The 16,849-nt window shown below is 55.8% G+C and overlaps 10 protein-coding genes across 10 annotated transcripts; 5 read left to right on the top strand and 5 right to left on the bottom strand.

Annotated features, from left to right (window-relative positions):
* The first annotated feature begins 43 nt into the window (after positions 1–43).
* P884DRAFT_327385 (mitochondrial 54S ribosomal protein mL59) lies at positions 44–995 on the top strand. The gene is made up of 3 exons (XM_069445536.1): positions 44–524; positions 604–664; positions 729–995. The coding sequence occupies exons 1-3, from the start codon at positions 130–132 to the stop codon at positions 762–764; spliced, it is 492 nt and encodes a 163-aa protein (XP_069300630.1). The 5' UTR covers positions 44–129; the 3' UTR covers positions 765–995.
* Positions 996–1,074: 79 nt separating this feature from the next.
* P884DRAFT_255596 (uncharacterized protein) lies at positions 1,075–2,143 on the top strand. Its single transcript, XM_069441004.1, has one exon. It carries the CDS (start codon positions 1,320–1,322, stop codon positions 2,052–2,054), a length of 735 nt encoding a protein of 244 aa, XP_069300629.1. The 5' UTR covers positions 1,075–1,319; the 3' UTR covers positions 2,055–2,143.
* A 2-nt stretch (positions 2,144–2,145) lies between these two features.
* On the bottom strand, positions 2,146–3,490 carry P884DRAFT_315904 (putative 14-3-3 family protein ArtA; the record flags this gene model as incomplete). The annotated part of the gene is made up of 5 exons (XM_069445272.1): positions 2,146–2,570; positions 2,626–2,696; positions 2,758–2,999; positions 3,059–3,365; positions 3,430–3,490. The coding sequence occupies 5 exons, from the start codon at positions 3,488–3,490 to the stop codon at positions 2,460–2,462; spliced, it is 792 nt and encodes a 263-aa protein (XP_069300628.1). The 3' UTR covers positions 2,146–2,459.
* On the top strand, positions 3,430–4,090 carry P884DRAFT_255594 (uncharacterized protein). The gene has a single exon (XM_069441003.1). It carries the CDS (start codon positions 3,764–3,766, stop codon positions 3,977–3,979), a length of 216 nt encoding a protein of 71 aa, XP_069300627.1. The 5' UTR covers positions 3,430–3,763; the 3' UTR covers positions 3,980–4,090.
* Positions 4,091–5,750: 1,660 nt separating this feature from the next.
* Positions 5,751–7,047, bottom strand: P884DRAFT_289841 (glycoside hydrolase superfamily; the record flags this gene model as incomplete). Its single annotated transcript, XM_069444024.1, has 6 exons — positions 5,751–6,064; positions 6,099–6,186; positions 6,275–6,416; positions 6,469–6,806; positions 6,838–6,942; positions 7,010–7,047. The coding sequence occupies 6 exons, from the start codon at positions 7,045–7,047 to the stop codon at positions 5,819–5,821; spliced, it is 957 nt and encodes a 318-aa protein (XP_069300626.1). The 3' UTR covers positions 5,751–5,818.
* Positions 7,048–7,630: 583 nt separating this feature from the next.
* On the bottom strand, positions 7,631–8,309 carry P884DRAFT_297120 (uncharacterized protein; the record flags this gene model as incomplete). Its single annotated transcript, XM_069444482.1, has 2 exons — positions 7,631–7,894; positions 8,181–8,309. 2 exons carry the CDS (start codon positions 8,307–8,309, stop codon positions 7,631–7,633), a joined length of 393 nt encoding a protein of 130 aa, XP_069300625.1.
* An 868-nt stretch (positions 8,310–9,177) lies between these two features.
* P884DRAFT_297118 (uncharacterized protein) lies at positions 9,178–9,490 on the top strand (the record flags this gene model as incomplete). Its single annotated transcript, XM_069444481.1, has 2 exons — positions 9,178–9,342; positions 9,422–9,490. The coding sequence occupies 2 exons, from the start codon at positions 9,178–9,180 to the stop codon at positions 9,488–9,490; spliced, it is 234 nt and encodes a 77-aa protein (XP_069300624.1).
* A 1,564-nt stretch (positions 9,491–11,054) lies between these two features.
* Positions 11,055–12,012, bottom strand: P884DRAFT_275171 (uncharacterized protein; the record flags this gene model as incomplete). The annotated part of the gene is made up of 2 exons (XM_069442814.1): positions 11,055–11,788; positions 11,838–12,012. The coding sequence occupies 2 exons, from the start codon at positions 12,010–12,012 to the stop codon at positions 11,055–11,057; spliced, it is 909 nt and encodes a 302-aa protein (XP_069300623.1).
* Positions 12,013–13,413: 1,401 nt separating this feature from the next.
* Positions 13,414–14,800, bottom strand: P884DRAFT_289838 (uncharacterized protein). Its single transcript, XM_069444023.1, has one exon. The coding sequence runs from the start codon at positions 14,495–14,497 to the stop codon at positions 13,529–13,531; it is 969 nt and encodes a 322-aa protein (XP_069300622.1). The 5' UTR covers positions 14,498–14,800; the 3' UTR covers positions 13,414–13,528.
* A 940-nt stretch (positions 14,801–15,740) lies between these two features.
* On the top strand, positions 15,741–16,637 carry P884DRAFT_255584 (mitochondrial ATPase inhibitor, IATP-domain-containing protein). Its single transcript, XM_069441002.1, has 3 exons — positions 15,741–16,008; positions 16,327–16,458; positions 16,549–16,637. The coding sequence occupies exons 1-3, from the start codon at positions 15,890–15,892 to the stop codon at positions 16,586–16,588; spliced, it is 291 nt and encodes a 96-aa protein (XP_069300621.1). The 5' UTR covers positions 15,741–15,889; the 3' UTR covers positions 16,589–16,637.
* The last annotated feature ends 212 nt before the right edge of the window (positions 16,638–16,849 follow it).

Raw genomic sequence — 16,849 nt, 5'->3', positions numbered from 1 at the left:
GTCCAGACAGGCAGGGCTCCACCTTATTTTTGAGAGCCTGCAAAGTACCGCGCTTGCAACTGCGAACCGTTCCGACTCACGACGACCCAACGTCCGCCAGCATTGCCCTCCTCCGGCGAATCCGCAACGATGGCGGCCGCGGCGACGAAGCACATACAGCTGGCGCTGGCGCTGCCCGCGCGACTGCGCACATTCCTCGCGCGGTACCCGCCCCCCTCGATCCTGCCCGCGGGCGCCAACCCCGAGACGTACAAGACGGCCTACCAAGAGGAGACGCCGAACCCGTTCCTGCCCATGAAGCACCCCGTCACCGGGCGGTGGCACGAGCCGAAGTACTCGCTGCGCCGCCAGGCCGAGCTCGTCAAGATGGCCCGGGAGCACGGCGTCGAGGAGCTGTTGCCATACACGCCCAAGGGAACCGAGACGAGGCTGCGCAAGAGGGTCGAGCTGGGTCTGCGCGTCAAGGGCACCGGTGTCGGCCAGAAGGTCAAAGGCCACAAGCATGAGAGACAATTGGCCGCAAAGTACGTCTGGACTACCTGGAACACCTTTGCGGTTGACCGACTGTTTCGAATTGTGTTGCTAACCTGGGCGCTACAACAGGATGGAGAAGAGGAGACAGGCCATGTTGGAGATGCCAGCGCTCATCAGGGAATGGAAGAAGGTATGCGGTGAAAAGCCCCGCCCTCGACCGTTTCGGATCCTTTTCTTGCTAACTCTCCTCATAGGTTGGGAAACGGAACTGGACCAAGTTCCCGAAATAAGCGGCCGCACGCCGTGTACGAGGACTGCGATGTGTTTAGACTGTACCATTACCAATGTATAACATTCCAAGCTCTGGGACTCTCATGACGTGAATTTGCTTCGCGACGCACACACCATATGCTATCTTCTTTATTCTTCATCCTGCCCTGGCTTGGGCGTCGGTCATGCTCCGAGTTCTCGCACTTCGCTGTTATTGGGCGATCAGCCGAATGCCAAGTGAGTAACAGCCGTCATTCACCAACACACTCCTTCCGTATCTCTGGTGACTTGCTCCCTACCTTCTCTGCCAGTCTCCCATTGACACCATTGTGTCTTTACGGGTTGAAGCGTCTGCTTTTTCTGCCATTGGGACTCAGAGAGAGGGGGGCCTTTAGCAAGACACAAGCACGTGATTGGCTCTCAAATTCTTTCCCTCACACACACACTCTCTCTCTCTTTCAAGCGCCACCGTCTTCAAAACCACCATCGTCGACTCACCACACCAAAAACAACAAACAAAATAAGCGACGCAAACCCCACAGGGTGTAGACATACACTCGGTCACTTTGCCCACAATGTCAATACCAGCTACAAACCCGACCTACTACGAGATCCTGAATCTCTCCCCCTCGGCCCTCACCTCCCTAGACGAGCCAGCCGCAGCATCCCTCATCAAGCGCGCCTACCGCCGCGCCCTGCTCCGCCACCACCCAGACAAGAAATCTTGCACTTCATCATCGTCATCATCATCACCACCACCATCATCGTTACCTTCTTCACTACCAGCTTCGGCACCAGGATACACAATCGACCAGATCTCCGCCGCCTACGCGACCCTCTCACGCCCGGCCCTCCGCCAAGCCTATGACCGCTCCCTGCTCGTGCTCCAGTCCCAGCGCCACCGCCCATCCTCCCTAGCACCATCGTCGGCGACGGAATCGCCGGGAGCCGGCGGCGGCGGAGCGGCGGATTTCCAGACGGGCATCGAAACCGTCGACCTAGACGACCTCGACTACGAGGAGAAAGGTCGGGGCAGGGACAGCGAGACGACGTGGTACCGCCCGTGCCGGTGCGGGAATCCAAGGGGTTATCAGTTCGGCGAGGCCGACCTGGAGGATGCCGCCGACCTCGGGGAGTTGATGGTTGGCTGCGCGGACTGCAGTCTGTGGCTGAGGGTTTGTTTTGCCGTTCTCGACGACGACGACGATGGCCAAGATGAGAAGGGGAGTGGGGAAAGGGAGCAGCATGCTGGGAAAGGGAATGGAGATGGGATGAAGCCAGTGCTGACCAGTGGAGAAGTTGCGGCTTGACGAAAGGAGACCCGGCCGGTAGAACCACAGGGGCCTCCTCATCCATCCTCTACTTCATAACACCCCGTGGCCGACAGGTTGCACATCCCATTGGGGATACGAAAAAGAAGTCGCCGGCCAGTCAGGTCTATTATTGGCCACGCGGTTTTATTTCTTGCCCAGGCGATCCTCGCCAGTCAGAGTCTAAGAAGCGAGCAATCTGAGAAAGGAAACTAGACCCCCCAAGTGCTGCACCTGAGCCCTCAACTGCCGCGATAAACCGCCCACCAAGTCTTGTGTATCTGCCGTGAAAAACATGCAAAGGTACGTGGGGATCACCAGTCCGCGCTCCAAAGACACCGTTTCCACCAAAGGATTTGCCAAACCGGGGTTATCACGATCGAGAGAGAACATCTATGACGCCGCTTACTCGGCCTTGGGCTCCTCCGCAGACGGCTCCGCCTTCTGCTCCTCGGCCGGAGGGGCTTCGGCCTGACCCGCAGCGGGGGCCTCCGCCTCGGAAGAGGTCCAGAGAGTCTACAGTAAAGTCAGCATACGACCATATCGCCAAACCAATGCGTCCCGGACTTACCAGGTTGTCGCGGAGGAGCTGCATGATGAGCGTGCTGTCCTTGTAGCTCTCCTCGCTCAATGTGTCGAGCTCTGCAATTCAGGCGGTCAGAAACACGGCAATCAGCCTTGCGACAGCTCGCGAGTGACTCACCAGCAATGGCATCATCAAACGCCTGCTTGGCCAGGTGGCAAGCCTGATCGGGTGCGTTCAGGATCTCGTAGTAGAAGACGGAGAAGTTCAGGGCAAGACCAAGGCGGATGGGGTGGGTAGGCGGCAGCTCGGTCTGGGCAACCTCGGTGGCGGCCTTGTAGGCCTCGAGAGACTTGTCGGCCGAGTCCTTGCGCCTCTCGCCGACGGCGAACTCGGCGAGGTAGCGGTGGTAGTCACCCTTCCTAGCATGGCGTCAGAACTCGAACTCACAATGGCACGCCGACAACAAAAGGCGACCGACATCTTGTGGTAGAACACCTTGGACTCGCCAGTCTTGGCGGAGGGAATCAGGTGCTTGTCCAGGACGCCGAGAATATCCTCGCAGATCTTGGCGAGCTCGGACTCGATCCTCTGGCGGTATTCCTTGATGAGGGCAACCTGGGTGGTGTTGCCTTTGGACTCCTCCTTCTGCTCAATCGAGGTGACGATCCTCCACGAGGCACGGCGAGCGCCAATAACGTTCTTGTAGGCAACCGACAGGAGGTTCCGCTCCTCGACGGTAAGATCGCGGTCTTCGGAGGCAACAATCTTCATGTTCTCAACCATCTCTGTGCGCGGGGTGAGGAGTCAGCGGGCGACAGCGCAGATATCCGTTATCCATCAGGTACATGCCCTCGTAGCGCTCGGCCTGCTCGGCCAGCTTGGCCAGATAGACAGCATCTTCGTGACCCATGTTGACGATCGAGATATCTGCGAGATTCTGAGTTAGCGTGATACGAAAAGAGGCGATTTTTGACTTGGCAAGCTCAATGTGCGCGTTAAGCAGGAACCGAAGAGGAAAAAATGAACAAAACACAACGCATGAACGGGCAAAGTGAAGAAGCCGCCAATCAATCGGCCCCTGTGGCAAAGACGAGCCGTCACGGTGGACCAACTCCGATGTTGCTGGCGTGGATGTGGTGCGCGCTGACTTCATGCCAGGCTCCCCGCTCTCGGTGTGGGGTGGATGATGCGTAACCCGGTCGGGTTTAAGCTCCAGGAAACGGCAGATCCTGGCGCGGCAAATGCCAGCTCTGGGAGGGAATTGAATTCCGAGCTCAGGGCGACCAAGGACATGCCGAGGGCGGCTTCAAGAAGAATGAAGGCTGCGACTCGAGGGCGCGCCGGCGATGACGACAGTGGGCGAGCCGTGCATGGTGTGTGTGGAGGACGCAGCAGGTGAGGGGACAGGAACCGGGACTCACCTCGTGAAATCTAGTAAAATGGCGGGATGCCGACAAGAAGCTGTGTGTGGGAAAGATGGCGGGTTGGGAAGTGGTTGCAGATGAATCGCGATGTTTGTTCGGTCGCTCGATGTTTTGGAAAGAGGACGAGAACGGGAGAAGTTCACCGGTTTTGGATGCAAAGTTGGAAATGAGGGAAGGGGCAAGGCCGAAGCGCAGCGAAGCGACAACGCAAGGCGGGATGCGTGGGCGGGCAGCCAGTCAAATTTGGGCTGGCACGGCCACTCAAACAGGACCCCGCCTGTCACCACGTGACATCCCTCTCTCACTCTGCCTTCCGGAGAGGTAGTTTAAGGTAAATATGCAAATACCAAGCACGGAATACGTCACTCAGGAGGCTTGCCAACACATGTCAGAATTGCAACGCTGAAAGCGGCGTTGACTCCTGAGCCACCTCCGTGCCCGACTGATACCAAGGCGGAACGCGCCGTCGGCTCTTTTTGTTGCAGTGTCAAGGCTTTTTGACACGGCCGTTTTCCCTTTGTTGGCCGACAGCGGTCAGGGATTGCGACCGTGCGGCGGCGGCGGCTTGTATGTACGGATTATATAGGTGTAGCAAGTCGCAATAATGCACGCTTAATAAGGTAGCTACAGGAGGCTCCGTTGATTCACATCCATTTTCCTGTCAGTGTATCAGGGCCGCCATTGTTAGTTGTGATACGCACTACACGGGCGTTCTGTTCATCCTAGTAGCACGTCATAAGTTCCAACTCGGCCCATAACCTGTTCACCTACGGTGTGTAGGTTTGTCACCTCTCTAGAGTATAGAGTATCTATCTACGGAATATTGTATTCTTTAATCTTGGTGTATCTATACGGTATATCTGCTTCGAAACAAATAATTAAGAATCCATCTATAGATACGTTTCGTATTAGTATATTTACCGATTTGTGGCCCAGGTTACGAAGCTGACGAGGCACAATCTGTCTGAAGCATCTCTGTACTTTGCAGCTTTGAAGGAGCCAGGCTGCTCTGGGTTGCCCGTTCACACATCGGCAGATTGGCCCCACTTTTCAGCACGCCGCCCCCTCGACTATAACTTTGAGCATATTAAGATCCTAAAGAGGGATAGCGAGAATCTTGATGTCAAAGACTGGTTGGGATGGTACAGAATCGTTAAGTTGATCTCCCTGCCGTTTAGAGGTGTCGTTCAGATGTGTAAGCAATAAATGAGATGGAGCGCACTAATTCGTACAAGCCCTGCCTACGTGTTTCGCTTTCCTTGCTATTCAGATTATCCTTGTAGCCTGAAGTAAATCTCGGGGAATGATTCCCCTGCGGAAGGGTTAATTATAAAACAATAAAATGAAAAGGAGGATACCTGCCAGGGTCCACGAAACTGCTATTAACGATAGAATGCATATCAGCTTGTTTATTCTTCCTCTCCTCTCTCTTCATCTACATTTACATTGTCCCATTGGTTTTCTATTTTCTAATTCCATTTCTCTATATCTGTAATTTACATAGGAATTATCCTACGATGTTTAGTTGTCGAATATTAATATAGTAATTACAAACACTTGTTAGCATTCAATCGTCTGCTTTCTTTTGATTCAAGAAATGCGAGAACTTAAGGATGAAGAACAATACTTGGTTTAATACAAGATCGGTCAAGCGGTTGGACGAAAGTGGCGCTCCCCAGACCGTAGTTAGCCTGTAAGGAATTTAGAGACCAGACACTCACAACCTCGGGAAGCCACATACACACACCTCGTTCCCTAAATTTCCTGACTTTCGTGTTCCATGGCTCCTCGGGGAGCAGAAACAGCACAGCACCTCAATCCAGGTTACAAGCGCCCTCTATCATCACGAACTTGATCCTCCACGGCCTGGGGTAGCCGAGCTTGGCGCGCAGGGCGCCGTACGGAGTCGAGACGTCGCCCATCAGGAACTCGAGCTCGTTGAGCGCGTCCTGCACGAAGAAGTCCAGCTCCTCCTCGGGAACGACGTCGCCGTTCAGGTAGAGACCCGCGGCCACCCCGAGCACGACGTCGACGCCCAAGTCCTCCGCCCAGTGCATGTACTCGACCAGGCCGAGCCCATCCGTGTTCTCGTACCCCCCACACGCCCATGCGGCCGGGCTGCTCAATCAGCGGGCCGATCGTGGCGGACCAGTCCCAGTGGTTGCCGGCAAAGTTGCCCTCGCTGTTTTAAATCACTTGGTGTCAGGGAGGGCCGCCCAAAAGTCTACGCCACACACGTGTGGCGACTTGGCAGATGGAGGATGGCTTACAGGTTGTTGCCGCCAGGTATCCGAAGGAAACTCGGCTTGAGGTCACGGAGCTTCTCCATCAAGTCCCGGCGCATACCGTTCGGCCTGAGAGACATGGGACATGTAGTGTCAGCACAGAAGAAGCTCTGGTGGGGAAAACGGTCTGCCGGACGAGAGACAAAGACTTGGATTGGAAGGGAGGGGAGCCAGCTCACCTGTTGTTGTATGTTGGGGGGGGAAGAGGCTGATCAGGTTGAACTTGAGCTCCGTCTCGTGGCTGGGGCGGAACTCTAGGACGAAGCTGTTGTTGCTGTTCGCCGCGCTCTTGGTCGGGTGCAACTTGAACTCGTGCTTCGTCCAGGCATTGGCGACCGACTTGGACTTGATCTCGGTGATGGCCAGCGTCTCGTTGGTGATGACCGACACGAGGGAGGCGGTGAAGCTACCCCTGTACTCGCCGTACGAGTAGAAGCTGCCGGTGTACGTGTCGGTGTGCTCGACGTCGATGCCCCCGGTAGCCCGAGTTCCCCAGGCCGGCCTTGCCCTTTCCCCCCTTGACCCGGACCGAGCGAGGCAGGGCCCACGACAGCGGCGTGGTGGTGTCGAGCGCCAGCGTGCTGTCGCCCACGGCGCTCCAGGACTTGAGCGACTCGTTTTGAAAGGCCCGGTTCGAGATCAACTCGGCGTACCTGGGAGGGTATCTTCTCGGCTCGGGAACGTTCCACCCCTTTGCGTCAGATGCGAACCAGCACTTACAAGCCACCATCGCCGCTCTGGTTAATGTCATCAAACATGATACCGTATTAACATGTACGGAGAAGTGGCATGTCCGCCAGAGTTGGCCACGGTCACGGTCACCGCTGCCGCGGCGCCAACAAACCCGAGGAGAGCCCGGAGTGAGAGGGACGCTATCTTGGACAGCAGACGGACTCTAACTGAACGGAGGAGCTTCGGTTTGCTTGCCTACCGCGCAAGTATGTACATGTATGTACATACAAGCACAAGAAGCAGCCGTGTCCGAGTCTAAGAGATGTGTTACGGTGGAGGTAGCCATCTTATAAACTTGTGAGTGAGGGGTGCCTGGGTGATGGATAATATCAAGTTGCCTATGCACGCCGACCCCGTTGTCCCTGTACCATCATGATCTCTGGGTGACCACTTGTTTACCCGGTACCCGGTTCTGGAGATGGCATGACCATCGTTTGTGGGGTCTGTGTGACGCTCACACAGCAGTGAACAGGCATCTCGCTGGCCGGACTTCCCTCGCCTGCACCCAGGTTCCTGGGCGGTTGTGTGTTATTAATAACCTCGCGTCCCCGGATGGGATGATATATAAGGCCGAGCCAGGGGAATGCAACCGGCAACCATGCGCTCCAATCAGCGTCGCGAATTGGCCCATCTCCTGCTGGTTTGGGAGAAGCGGGCGTAGTCCCGCTCGCCGTTCCCGTAGGCGATGTCGCTGGGCCCTCCGAGGAAAAAGAAGACGGGCTTGGTGAAATCGTTGGCGGCCGTGTGGTTATCCGGGAGCCCCGAGCTCCAGATGCCGATGCTCTGCACGCGGTCGTCCCAGATCTGGGCGTACGCCTCGATGCCGCCGCAGCTCCAGCCCGCCGCCGTGATGCGGGACGCGTCGATGTTGGCCTACTCGCCCTGGCCGGCGTTGCTGGTGATAAAGTCGATCGACTGCGTCAGTCATGTCAGCCGTCGTGCTGCCGCCGTTGCCAGGGGTGCCGCTGGCGATGACCAGCACGCCGTGCGATGCCAACTCCGTTAGGAATGGCGCCTGCCCTGGCGCTCCTCTATGGAGACAGCGCTGGCGGAGGCCAGACTGTCAATGGCCAGAGCAGACATATGGTACTTCATTCTGGTGTGAATGAGTTGTTACACTTAGAATGTATCTGTGTGTCGTGACAGGAGGAGCGCGGACCCGGTATCTCAAAACATTGGCCGTGACCGACTGGCAGAATATGGAGTCTTTTATGTCCGTCTTGGGGCCTCTAGGTTGGAAGCCAGTCTTCCGTCCCCAGGCAACCGGGACGGGAGCAATCATCTCCATCTTTGCCGCTCCCTCTCTTGTTTTCCGCACGGCTAGGCTACTCGAGCGGCTATGACGAACCATGCCGAGGGCGTTGCTTGGGAATCGAGAACGCCTAGGGTCAATATATTTTTGACACCGGAACGTCGATCATGATGGCCTCAATCCTGGTCTCAGCATCACGATTTGAGGTTCTGCATGCGCCGGCAACAATATCGGGGGGAAGGGGAGGGCGCGGGTGAATGGGCGAGGTACGTGGGTCATCATCGCCATGTAGAACCTCTAAGCGATAATAACTTCGTGTACTCCTTCCGCAACCCGACTGCGCGGGGAGCCCTGGGTGCTGAAGCCGCGATCTGCGCAGATGGTACGCATGTCGGTTAGCGTGGCCGGCAAGGCGACGTGCACGATCTTTGTACGGAGTACGGAAGGCATTAGATGAGCGTGTTTGGAGATCAACCTGCATAGGACATGTTTCTTGCTGATGCTGCCAACTTTGGACTATAATTACATAGTCTAAGGCGTAGTTCCCGGGCGTATCCACCAGAAATATTGGGTGCGAAGTATGGGGGCACGAAATAGACAAATCCTGGTACACCAGGGATGCCGTGGCCTCAGCGAAGGAGGCGTCAGGAACTACGCTGGCTGACATTGCGGCGTGCGCAGGCGCCATGACGCTGTCATCTTCCAAGGGCATCGGCGCGCCGATCGGGGCCGCGGTGGTGGGTTCGGCTGCCGTCATCCGCCGGGTCAAGCGGTTGCGCCACAGTATTGGGGCCGGGGTCAGGAAGCTGGGCGTCCTCGCCACAGCTGCGCGCGAGGCGCTGCTCGAGAACTTTGCGCCGGGGGACGTGGACGCGTGAGGAGTTCTTGGTAAGGCACACACACCATGGCGGCGGCAATGGCGCGCATGTGGACGGACCGGGGCGGGAGCCTGAGCCGCGCGACCGAGACGAACATGGTCTGGTTAGATCTGGCGGGTGCCGGCGTCACTGTCGAGATGCTGAACGATCTGGGCATGAGGAACGGCATCCTGCTGGCGGGTCCGCGGATTGTTCTCCAACCATCAGATCGGTGACAAAGCGCTGGCGAGCTTGGAGCGGGTATTTGACGACCTTCTGGCGCGGTGGCAGCCCAAGGCCGCCGTCAAGCCGACTGCGGCCGCTGTCCGGAGCAAAGCTTGTGTGCAGGCCAGGTGGTAGAGGAGAGAGAACATGATGTGGCGCTGATGGCGGGGACAGCAGCTGAGCAGCACCCCTCTTGTCCTCCACTCTCTCTCCAGAACCCGACAACCAGACCTATTCTAAGCCCATCCCTCCAGCTTTCAGCCGATCCTGGGCTTTCTCCTCACCCATACTTCTTTGTCATCCGTCTGCACCCCCTCGATGTCGCGCAGCTCGACTTCCCAGACCCTGAGCTTGTAATTGCCGCGGTCCGACCTGCCCGAAAACAGGTCAAAGGACCAGTTATGCTTGGGACACGTCAGACCGGCGCTGAGGACGATGCCGAAGTCCTCGATGTCGAACGGGATGCCCTGGGAGAGTGGGTAGGAAGAGTCTGGTCTCGTCAGTACCTAACATGACTGCTCGATCACTGCTTAATTAGAGCTCGCATCTTACATGGTCGATGGCATGAAACTTGCCCCGATATTGAAAGACGAGTACTTGATCTGTCAAATCCTGTGCCGCGTCGTCGACCGGGAGATCGACCTCGGTTCGCTGGGAAGGGTCTTCCTTGGGAACGTGGAAGACCTTACAACCTGGCGTTGCCTTTGGGCCGTGGCTTCCGCAGAGTCGGGCTTCATTTTCGCTCACATTCTCTTTCCCATCGATGCCGAGGCTGACATCCGGGAATGACGAGGCAAGACCGACCGAGAACCACTCAGCTCCGGTTCGAGCCGGGGTTCGAAAGGGATTGAGGAATATTGTCATTTGATCTCCCTGGCTCTGATGTCTTGTCTACGTTGACCTTGGTTGAATCGAGGTTCGTTCAAGAGATCAGACGGATGATATGATCCAATAACAAACTGACAGCGGAAACTCAATGTGCTGTGGACCATCACGTGCCCTTCGGCATCAAGAGGATGCCTCTGGGAAATTGTCTTCGGGCTATATAACCTTCCTTCTCTACGACGAGCCTGAATTCGACCTAGTCTGCTCGTGCCTTCTAGAACCTAACGGTCAAAATATCTCGAAGTAATTACGCAATTGCCCTGCTGAAACAAACGAAGACACGTATAACATCCCCTTTCCCCTTTCCCGACGCTATGCTACAAATTCGACCAATCTCGATTTTGTCCTTATATCCCACTGATCCGAGCATCAATCTTGATGCGATACGAGAAACCTTCCAGAACGGTGTTTCGGGGCTTTGTTAGACGCCCCTTTCTTGGTGTTGTTTGCAACGGATGTCAGGGTTAGCAGAGCAGCCTTGTCCATGTTATTGTTACAGGATTTGACTGACAGTGGGTCAGATTTGACCGGCCCACCAACAGGGATGACGAGCCAGGGGTTGACATGTATTTAGACAGCATCCCAAGTGCCAGATGCACTTGGAAGAATCAACGCATCTTACCACCACTTCTGCAGACCCGTACCAGTAGGTCCAGGAGTGCCGCCCACGGCGCGAATACCGCTGTGGTGTCGTATCATGCAGCCCGTCCGAGCTGTAGCCATTTGCAGCCATCGAGCTGTAGCACGTACCCTAGGCAAGAATGAAAGTTTTAGAAGAAGACCCAGCAGGTGGATTCCTTGTTAGCTAGTCTAATCACAGAACCCAACGCCAGACGTACTCTGCATACTCCTGAAGGTCCTGAATACTCAATATAACATCACCCTCTTGCGGGCCAGGTTCGCGAAGAAAAAGAAGTCGAAATTCTAGTACCAATGCCCCCCTAATGACATTATACGATACCGGATTTGTCGTCTCATCACGCGAAATGGTAATTGACTGCCGTTTTACAGGCTCGAGAACGCCGTTTTGCTGTGATATAGCAGCAGCCCGACTCCGTGTGATCGCTCCTTGCGGATACAAGATTTCTTCCTCCCACTTCTCAAGCAAAATATGATGTTGTCGGTAGTCGAATTTCGCAAGAATGACTATCTTGACATCGTGATTTGATGCCCGAAACCACCATTGCATGTCGTTATGAAGCTGATGTAATGTTTCTGAGTAGCCAGCCTCAATGACGAGCGTTGGCCACCTGCCCCCGCTACGTTCTGGCATTGGACCACCGGTCGAATCGCCTTCTCCGCCATCTCCTCTAGGATGGTCTGGTCGAAACGTTTCAGCACCGACTGAAAACCAAGCATTCCATAGACCTATTCTATCGATCTTTCTCATAACAATTTGATTTAATCGGAGGTGGAGCATTTCGTGAATGCCAGTTGGGATCGTGATAAAGAGGATCCGGGTGTTGCTATCGTAGCGGCGAAAACGGAACTTGCGGCGTCGCTTCTCTCGCTCTCGCTCGATTTTGGTAAAATCACGAGGAGAGACGTCTAATAATTAGTATACTATATAGAAACAAGAGGTAAGGCAATACTATACGAGTGACAATAAGGAAATCCTTAGTAGTGCGATCGATCAAATCGAAGAGATCTTCCACATTGGTAAATCGCACTCTCGCAGGATCGCCATCTTGCTGCGAGGCAGGAACAGTTGACACCGATGGAACGGCAGGTGAAATCGACGCCAACGGAGATATGATTGAATTTGATGACATTGTTTAACGTGAACCTAGAATTTGGGATGTGTGATTGTGGTGCTTGAACTGCTGCTAAACATGGTAGATTAAAAAGTTGCTAGGTCTGTGAGCGTGGCCCGATTTAATCAGGTACAGATTATTTGATTACATACAGTATGCACTCCGTAGGTTCAGACCGTTATTTCCTGCACCTGCGCAGACTTTAAGTGGAAGGAAGGATCATAGTTTTTTTCATCCAATCGTCAGACAGACCCACACCCACGCGCCGTCGATGTGCACCAGCACCCCATTGTTCGTTGCCCACTCCTTCAAGGCGCACACCTGGTTTGCCATGGTGCAAGAGACTACGAAAGCAGCAGCCTCATGGCCGCAGACGGCGGCCATGTGCCGCTCGAGCTCGGCAGTAGCGCGGTCCTCGCCGAAGACGTCGTCGTTGAGGGTGGCGCGGCTGATGGCGGCCAGCTGGCGGATCGAAGGAGTGGTGATGGCGTCCGCTGTGGTGTTAGCGTCCCCTTTCTCGCTCGGTAAATAAATAATTAATTAGTGGTCTAGGTGCTACAGCTCGGTGGCTGCAATCGCTACAGCTCAGAAGGCTGCAATGGTACGACACCACAGCGGTATTCGCGCCGTGGGCGTCCAAGCCCTGCGATTGGGGAGACCGCTGAGGCAGAAGACGCACAACAGACGAGTGGACCACGAGCTCGTGCGGCCGAATGACTGAAGTCTGACTTCTCCTCTTCCGGGGGGAAGGGGGAGCCGATCCGGCCGAAAGACGAAAGACCATTCTTGCCGCTTGGCTATCACCGCGGCAGTTCAGCTCAGAGTTAACCCGGGTCCGCCGGATGGTTGAGAGCCTTTTCCCCGTTCTATTTGACATCTATTGGGCCTTGTTTGCTGAAGCAGACCTGCTGACAACCCAGCATAGGACTACGATGTCCTGCACATACCGTGTATAGTAATTAGTATACCACGACTTGTTCGACGGCCGCCGCCGCGTCTGGCTGGTCGCGGTCTGGAATGCCGCCTCCACGACCGGATTTTGCCTGGGTGTTTCGCGTCTCGCCGTCACCGCCGTCTGCTTTCTGTGCCTGTTATGCGTCCGGGAGAGCAGGCCCAGCCGGATCATGAAGCGGAAGCTGGCCATGCTCACGCGGGCGCGGCAATCCGAACAGCTGGGAAGCCTCGACTGGTTCCCGGATCACGCGCCAGACGCAAGGGCGCTAATTCGCTTGGTAGTCGTGCAGCCGTTCCGGCTGTTGGGCACGGAGCCCATCGCCATCATGGTTACGGTGGTTTTGGCCGTGTCTTGGCGGCATCATCTATCTGTTCACCGAGTCGTTGCCGGGCGTGTACTCGTCCATGCCAGGCATTGTCTGGAAAGCCATCGCAGAAGCCAAATACCCATGCAGAAGTCATTGCAGGATGTGTAGAATCAGTATAGATTTGGCGGGATGCCTCACGAAGAATGAAATGTCACTGTTAATCCAAACCAGCGAGCAAGCAGGTCGATAATTACCTGCGACAAGCCTCGAGCCTAGGTGTAGATGATCCCTCCATCGACAACAAACGTCTGCCCCGTCACGTAGTTCGCATCTGGGCCCGCCAGAAACGAGACCAACCCGGCCACGTCCCCCGGCACACTCGTCCTTCCCAGGGCAATCAGGTCGTCGCTATACTTCTTCATCATCTCCCCTTTTTTCACGCCCTTCCCATTGATCCGGCCGAGCCCCTCGTCGATTAGCTCCCACATGCCGGTGTCGACGATGCCTGGCGCGTACGCGTTGACCGTGATGCGGTGGGGCGCCAGCTCCATGGCGTATGCCTGGCTCAAGCCCCGGACCGCCCACTTGCTGGCGCTGTAATGGCCAAGGAGGGCGAAGGGCTTAAACGCGACGATGCTGGCCGCCGCGATCAACCGGCCCCGAATCTCTCCCGCGAATTCCTCTTGCAGGATCATCTGCCTCGCGGCGGCCTGGAAGCAGTGGTGCACGCCCGCGACGTTGACGGCCATCATGCGGTCCCAATCGGCCTCGGTCAGCTCGAGCAGCGGCTTGACCTGGGCGATGCCCGCGTTGGCGACCATGGTGTGCAGCGGGCCGAGGGTGTCGGCGGAGGCGCGGACCAGGGCAGACACCTGTGCCGGCGAGGTGACGTCGGCGGCGTGGGCGTGAGCTCGGACACGCCTCTCCGAGCTACCCTCCGAGGTAGCGGTGACGATCTCGGAGACGAGCGAGTCCAGATGGGGTTGGAGCGCCGGCAAGTCCGAGACCGTGACGTGGTAGCCGTCCTGGGCGAGGCGGAGGGCGATGGCACGGCCAATTCCCTGCGCTGCTCCGGTCACGATGGCCACGCGGCCCCGATTTACCGTCTTGTCTTGCAGTCTTGGGGTTGTGCTGATGCTGCGGAGGTGAGCCAGGGAATGCCGCGAGAGAGGGGAAGCGCCGAAGGGGGAGGTGCGGAGGGGGGAAGGATGGAAGGAGAGCAGCCGACGAACGAAAGACATGGTCTATGCCTCCCAGTAGTGAGTCGTGACAGCGATTGATTTAAGATAGTTTGGTTGCGTGTTTGAGTTAACTACTATTTTCGAAACCAAGTGTCTAACTATAACAGTCTGCTTTGTCGTTTCGATGTCTTTCTCGATGGTGGTAGGAAGTGAAACTGGGAAGAAGTGGCAGGCCGAGTGTAGAAGGGGAGACTCTAGGTTGGCCGTAGTTCTGATGGAAGGTGCCTCCCTTAGGTAGGTCGGTACCGAAGGTAGGCAAGGCACCAAGAAGTCCTAGGCAGATGCACTTTACTTCAGATCCCTTGCCTACCTCAAATACCCAAAGTGAAGTACCTGAGCTAGCCCCCGGCTGCGGTCGGAAAAGAAGATGCGGGCATGTTTCATTGCTTTGATGCCACCACTTAGATGGCTGCCCGCAGTCACATTGCACAGGAACTCAAGTGCGGGGGCGCTTGTGAGAGACATAAGCTACGATTGAACAGGTCCACCAGGCCCAGATTGAAGCCGGCCGTATAGAGGACCCTACTGCTGAAGAGAGCGGCTTAAAAAGTGTAGAATCAATGGCTTCCTATATTGTAGTTGGTTAAATAGACCTGTAATATATGTGGTTGAAAAAGATGGGTGGTTGTGGGTGCTAAGGTTTGCCAAGCGGTCGGAAAATGGGGGTGGTCGGTATATGGGGGGTCCGACTTGGTGCTTTGGGCAAGCAGCGATCTATCCGTCACTAGCAAAGCTTAACATAATATCACAATAGTTCTCCATACGGTACTGCCGTCAAGGCCATGATCATCTCCTCGCGATAGGCTGCATCGTGTAGGCAACCGAAAGTTTAACCGATAGCGATCTCCTTCGTCACCTGAGACCTCAAGACTGCCAACTACACGCTTTTTTAAAACAGATTTCTGCGACAAGCATCTCTCGTGCTGTGACGATAGTACAATCATAACTACTTGCGGAAGACATCGAAGTAAGTTCGTACTTTTGCGTCGCCTTGTTCCTGGGCGTCGCCTTGTTCCTGGGCGTCGCCTTGTTCCTGGGCGTCGCCTTGTTCCTGGCGCAGTCCGCTTCCCACCACAGTGTAAGCTGCGGTGATTATCATCTACCGTATGACCTGCCTGGAACTACAGCTTGGCAGCAAAAAAGTGGGTACTAAGACTGGGGAAGTGACGTGCGCTTGTGCGAAAAGAGCTCCACTCCCGTTGCTGCGATCAGGCCACCCTCTAGAGCAAGCTGAGCCGCAAACTACTCCACCCTCAAGAGCAGAGCCGCAAACTATTCCCAAGTACCGTACTACTTCATATCTCGCACTCAAACGGCCGCCATTGAACCAAGCCAAAACCAAGATCCCACAACACCACAATACCACCCACACCTTACCGACTAATCATCAAAATGATGCGCACCTCCGTCGTCAAGCTCGCCCGCCCGGCGCTGCTTTCCCGCACCTTTTCCATCACCGCTCGCGCCTGTGCCGGCGAGACCGGCGCTCCGCCCAAGACCGGCGGCCAGGGGTGCGTTTATTCCCCCTACCTTTCCTTTCCAAATCTCTTACTCTCAAAACGTTGGGACCGGGACGGGGAGATTGAGCAATAACGGAGGAAGAAGCTGGACGAGACTGGATGGGGAAAGCAACCCTCTCTCTCCTCCGCTCTCGTTCTGTGCTCTCCGAGCTCTCTTTCTCCCTCTGAACCCCCCCCCCTTTTCTTCCGGCGCCGCTGCCATTTTCTCCCAGCCATCAATCAGCCACAACCTCAGTCATGCAGACGAGGAAAAAAGGCAGACAAATTAGGGAGGGACACAAGAATAAGCTGACGCCGCTCTTCGAACAGTGACGCCTTCCAGAAGCGCGAGCGCGCCACCGAGGACTACGCGATCCGCCAGCGCGAGAAGGAGAAGCTCAAGGAGCTCAAGAAGAAGCTGGCTGAGCAGCAGGCCCATCTGCAGAAGCTGTCTGACCACATGTAAGTTTTCCTCTATCTTTTTTACGGCTGTTGCACGCTTTCTTGGGCCAGATGCTGACGTGCCGGTTTTTTTTCCCTTCCCTCCCGCAGCGACGAGATTACCAGGGAACAGGGCGGTGAGCAGAACTAGGCGGCATCTCTTCCCTGACCTGCGACGAACCGGAAGAAGGTGGAAAGCCAGTTATTTGTGGCACGGAGGGAGGTCTAGAATCGTGATGGATATTTTGGCGACAGTTTGCCTCCCGCATTGATCACCGTTTTCTGCGTAATCGGTCCGCTCATGCCCTCGCCTCTCAGCGGGGAGGAATACCATCGCATGTACAAGTACATATGACATATGCAAGCTCACTTTGCAACCTTCACCGAGAACCCCCAGCTTTTAAGCGTATTG

Source organism: Thermothelomyces heterothallicus (genome assembly GCF_042370625.1).
Source record: "Thermothelomyces heterothallicus CBS 202.75 unplaced genomic scaffold P884_scaffold_3, whole genome shotgun sequence".
Classification (NCBI taxonomy): Eukaryota; Fungi; Ascomycota; class Sordariomycetes; order Sordariales; family Chaetomiaceae; genus Thermothelomyces; species Thermothelomyces heterothallicus.
Note: the sequence above shows the minus strand (reverse complement) of the source record. Positions and strands in the feature narration are given on the sequence as shown.

What these genes read in the sequence shown, in the direction of transcription:
- P884DRAFT_327385 (XM_069445536.1), top strand. Translation starts at nt 130, where the DNA reads ATGGCGGCCGCGGCGACGAAGCACATACAGCTGGCGCTGGCGCTGCCC. An exon ending in GAGAGACAATTGGCCGCAAA is followed by an intron (nt 525 to 603) that starts GTACGTCTGGAC and finishes GCGCTACAACAG; the next exon opens with GATGGAGAAGAGGAGACAGG. An exon ending in TCATCAGGGAATGGAAGAAG is followed by an intron (nt 665 to 728) that starts GTATGCGGTGAA and finishes CTCTCCTCATAG; the next exon opens with GTTGGGAAACGGAACTGGAC.
- P884DRAFT_255596 (XM_069441004.1), top strand. Translation starts at nt 1,320, where the DNA reads ATGTCAATACCAGCTACAAACCCGACCTACTACGAGATCCTGAATCTC.
- P884DRAFT_255594 (XM_069441003.1), top strand. Translation starts at nt 3,764, where the DNA reads ATGATGCGTAACCCGGTCGGGTTTAAGCTCCAGGAAACGGCAGATCCT.
- P884DRAFT_289838 (XM_069444023.1), bottom strand. Translation starts at nt 14,497, where the DNA reads ATGTCTTTCGTTCGTCGGCTGCTCTCCTTCCATCCTTCCCCCCTCCGC.
- P884DRAFT_255584 (XM_069441002.1), top strand. Translation starts at nt 15,890, where the DNA reads ATGATGCGCACCTCCGTCGTCAAGCTCGCCCGCCCGGCGCTGCTTTCC. An exon ending in CCCAAGACCGGCGGCCAGGG is followed by an intron (nt 16,009 to 16,326) that starts GTGCGTTTATTC and finishes CTCTTCGAACAG; the next exon opens with TGACGCCTTCCAGAAGCGCG. An exon ending in CAGAAGCTGTCTGACCACAT is followed by an intron (nt 16,459 to 16,548) that starts GTAAGTTTTCCT and finishes TCCCTCCCGCAG; the next exon opens with CGACGAGATTACCAGGGAAC.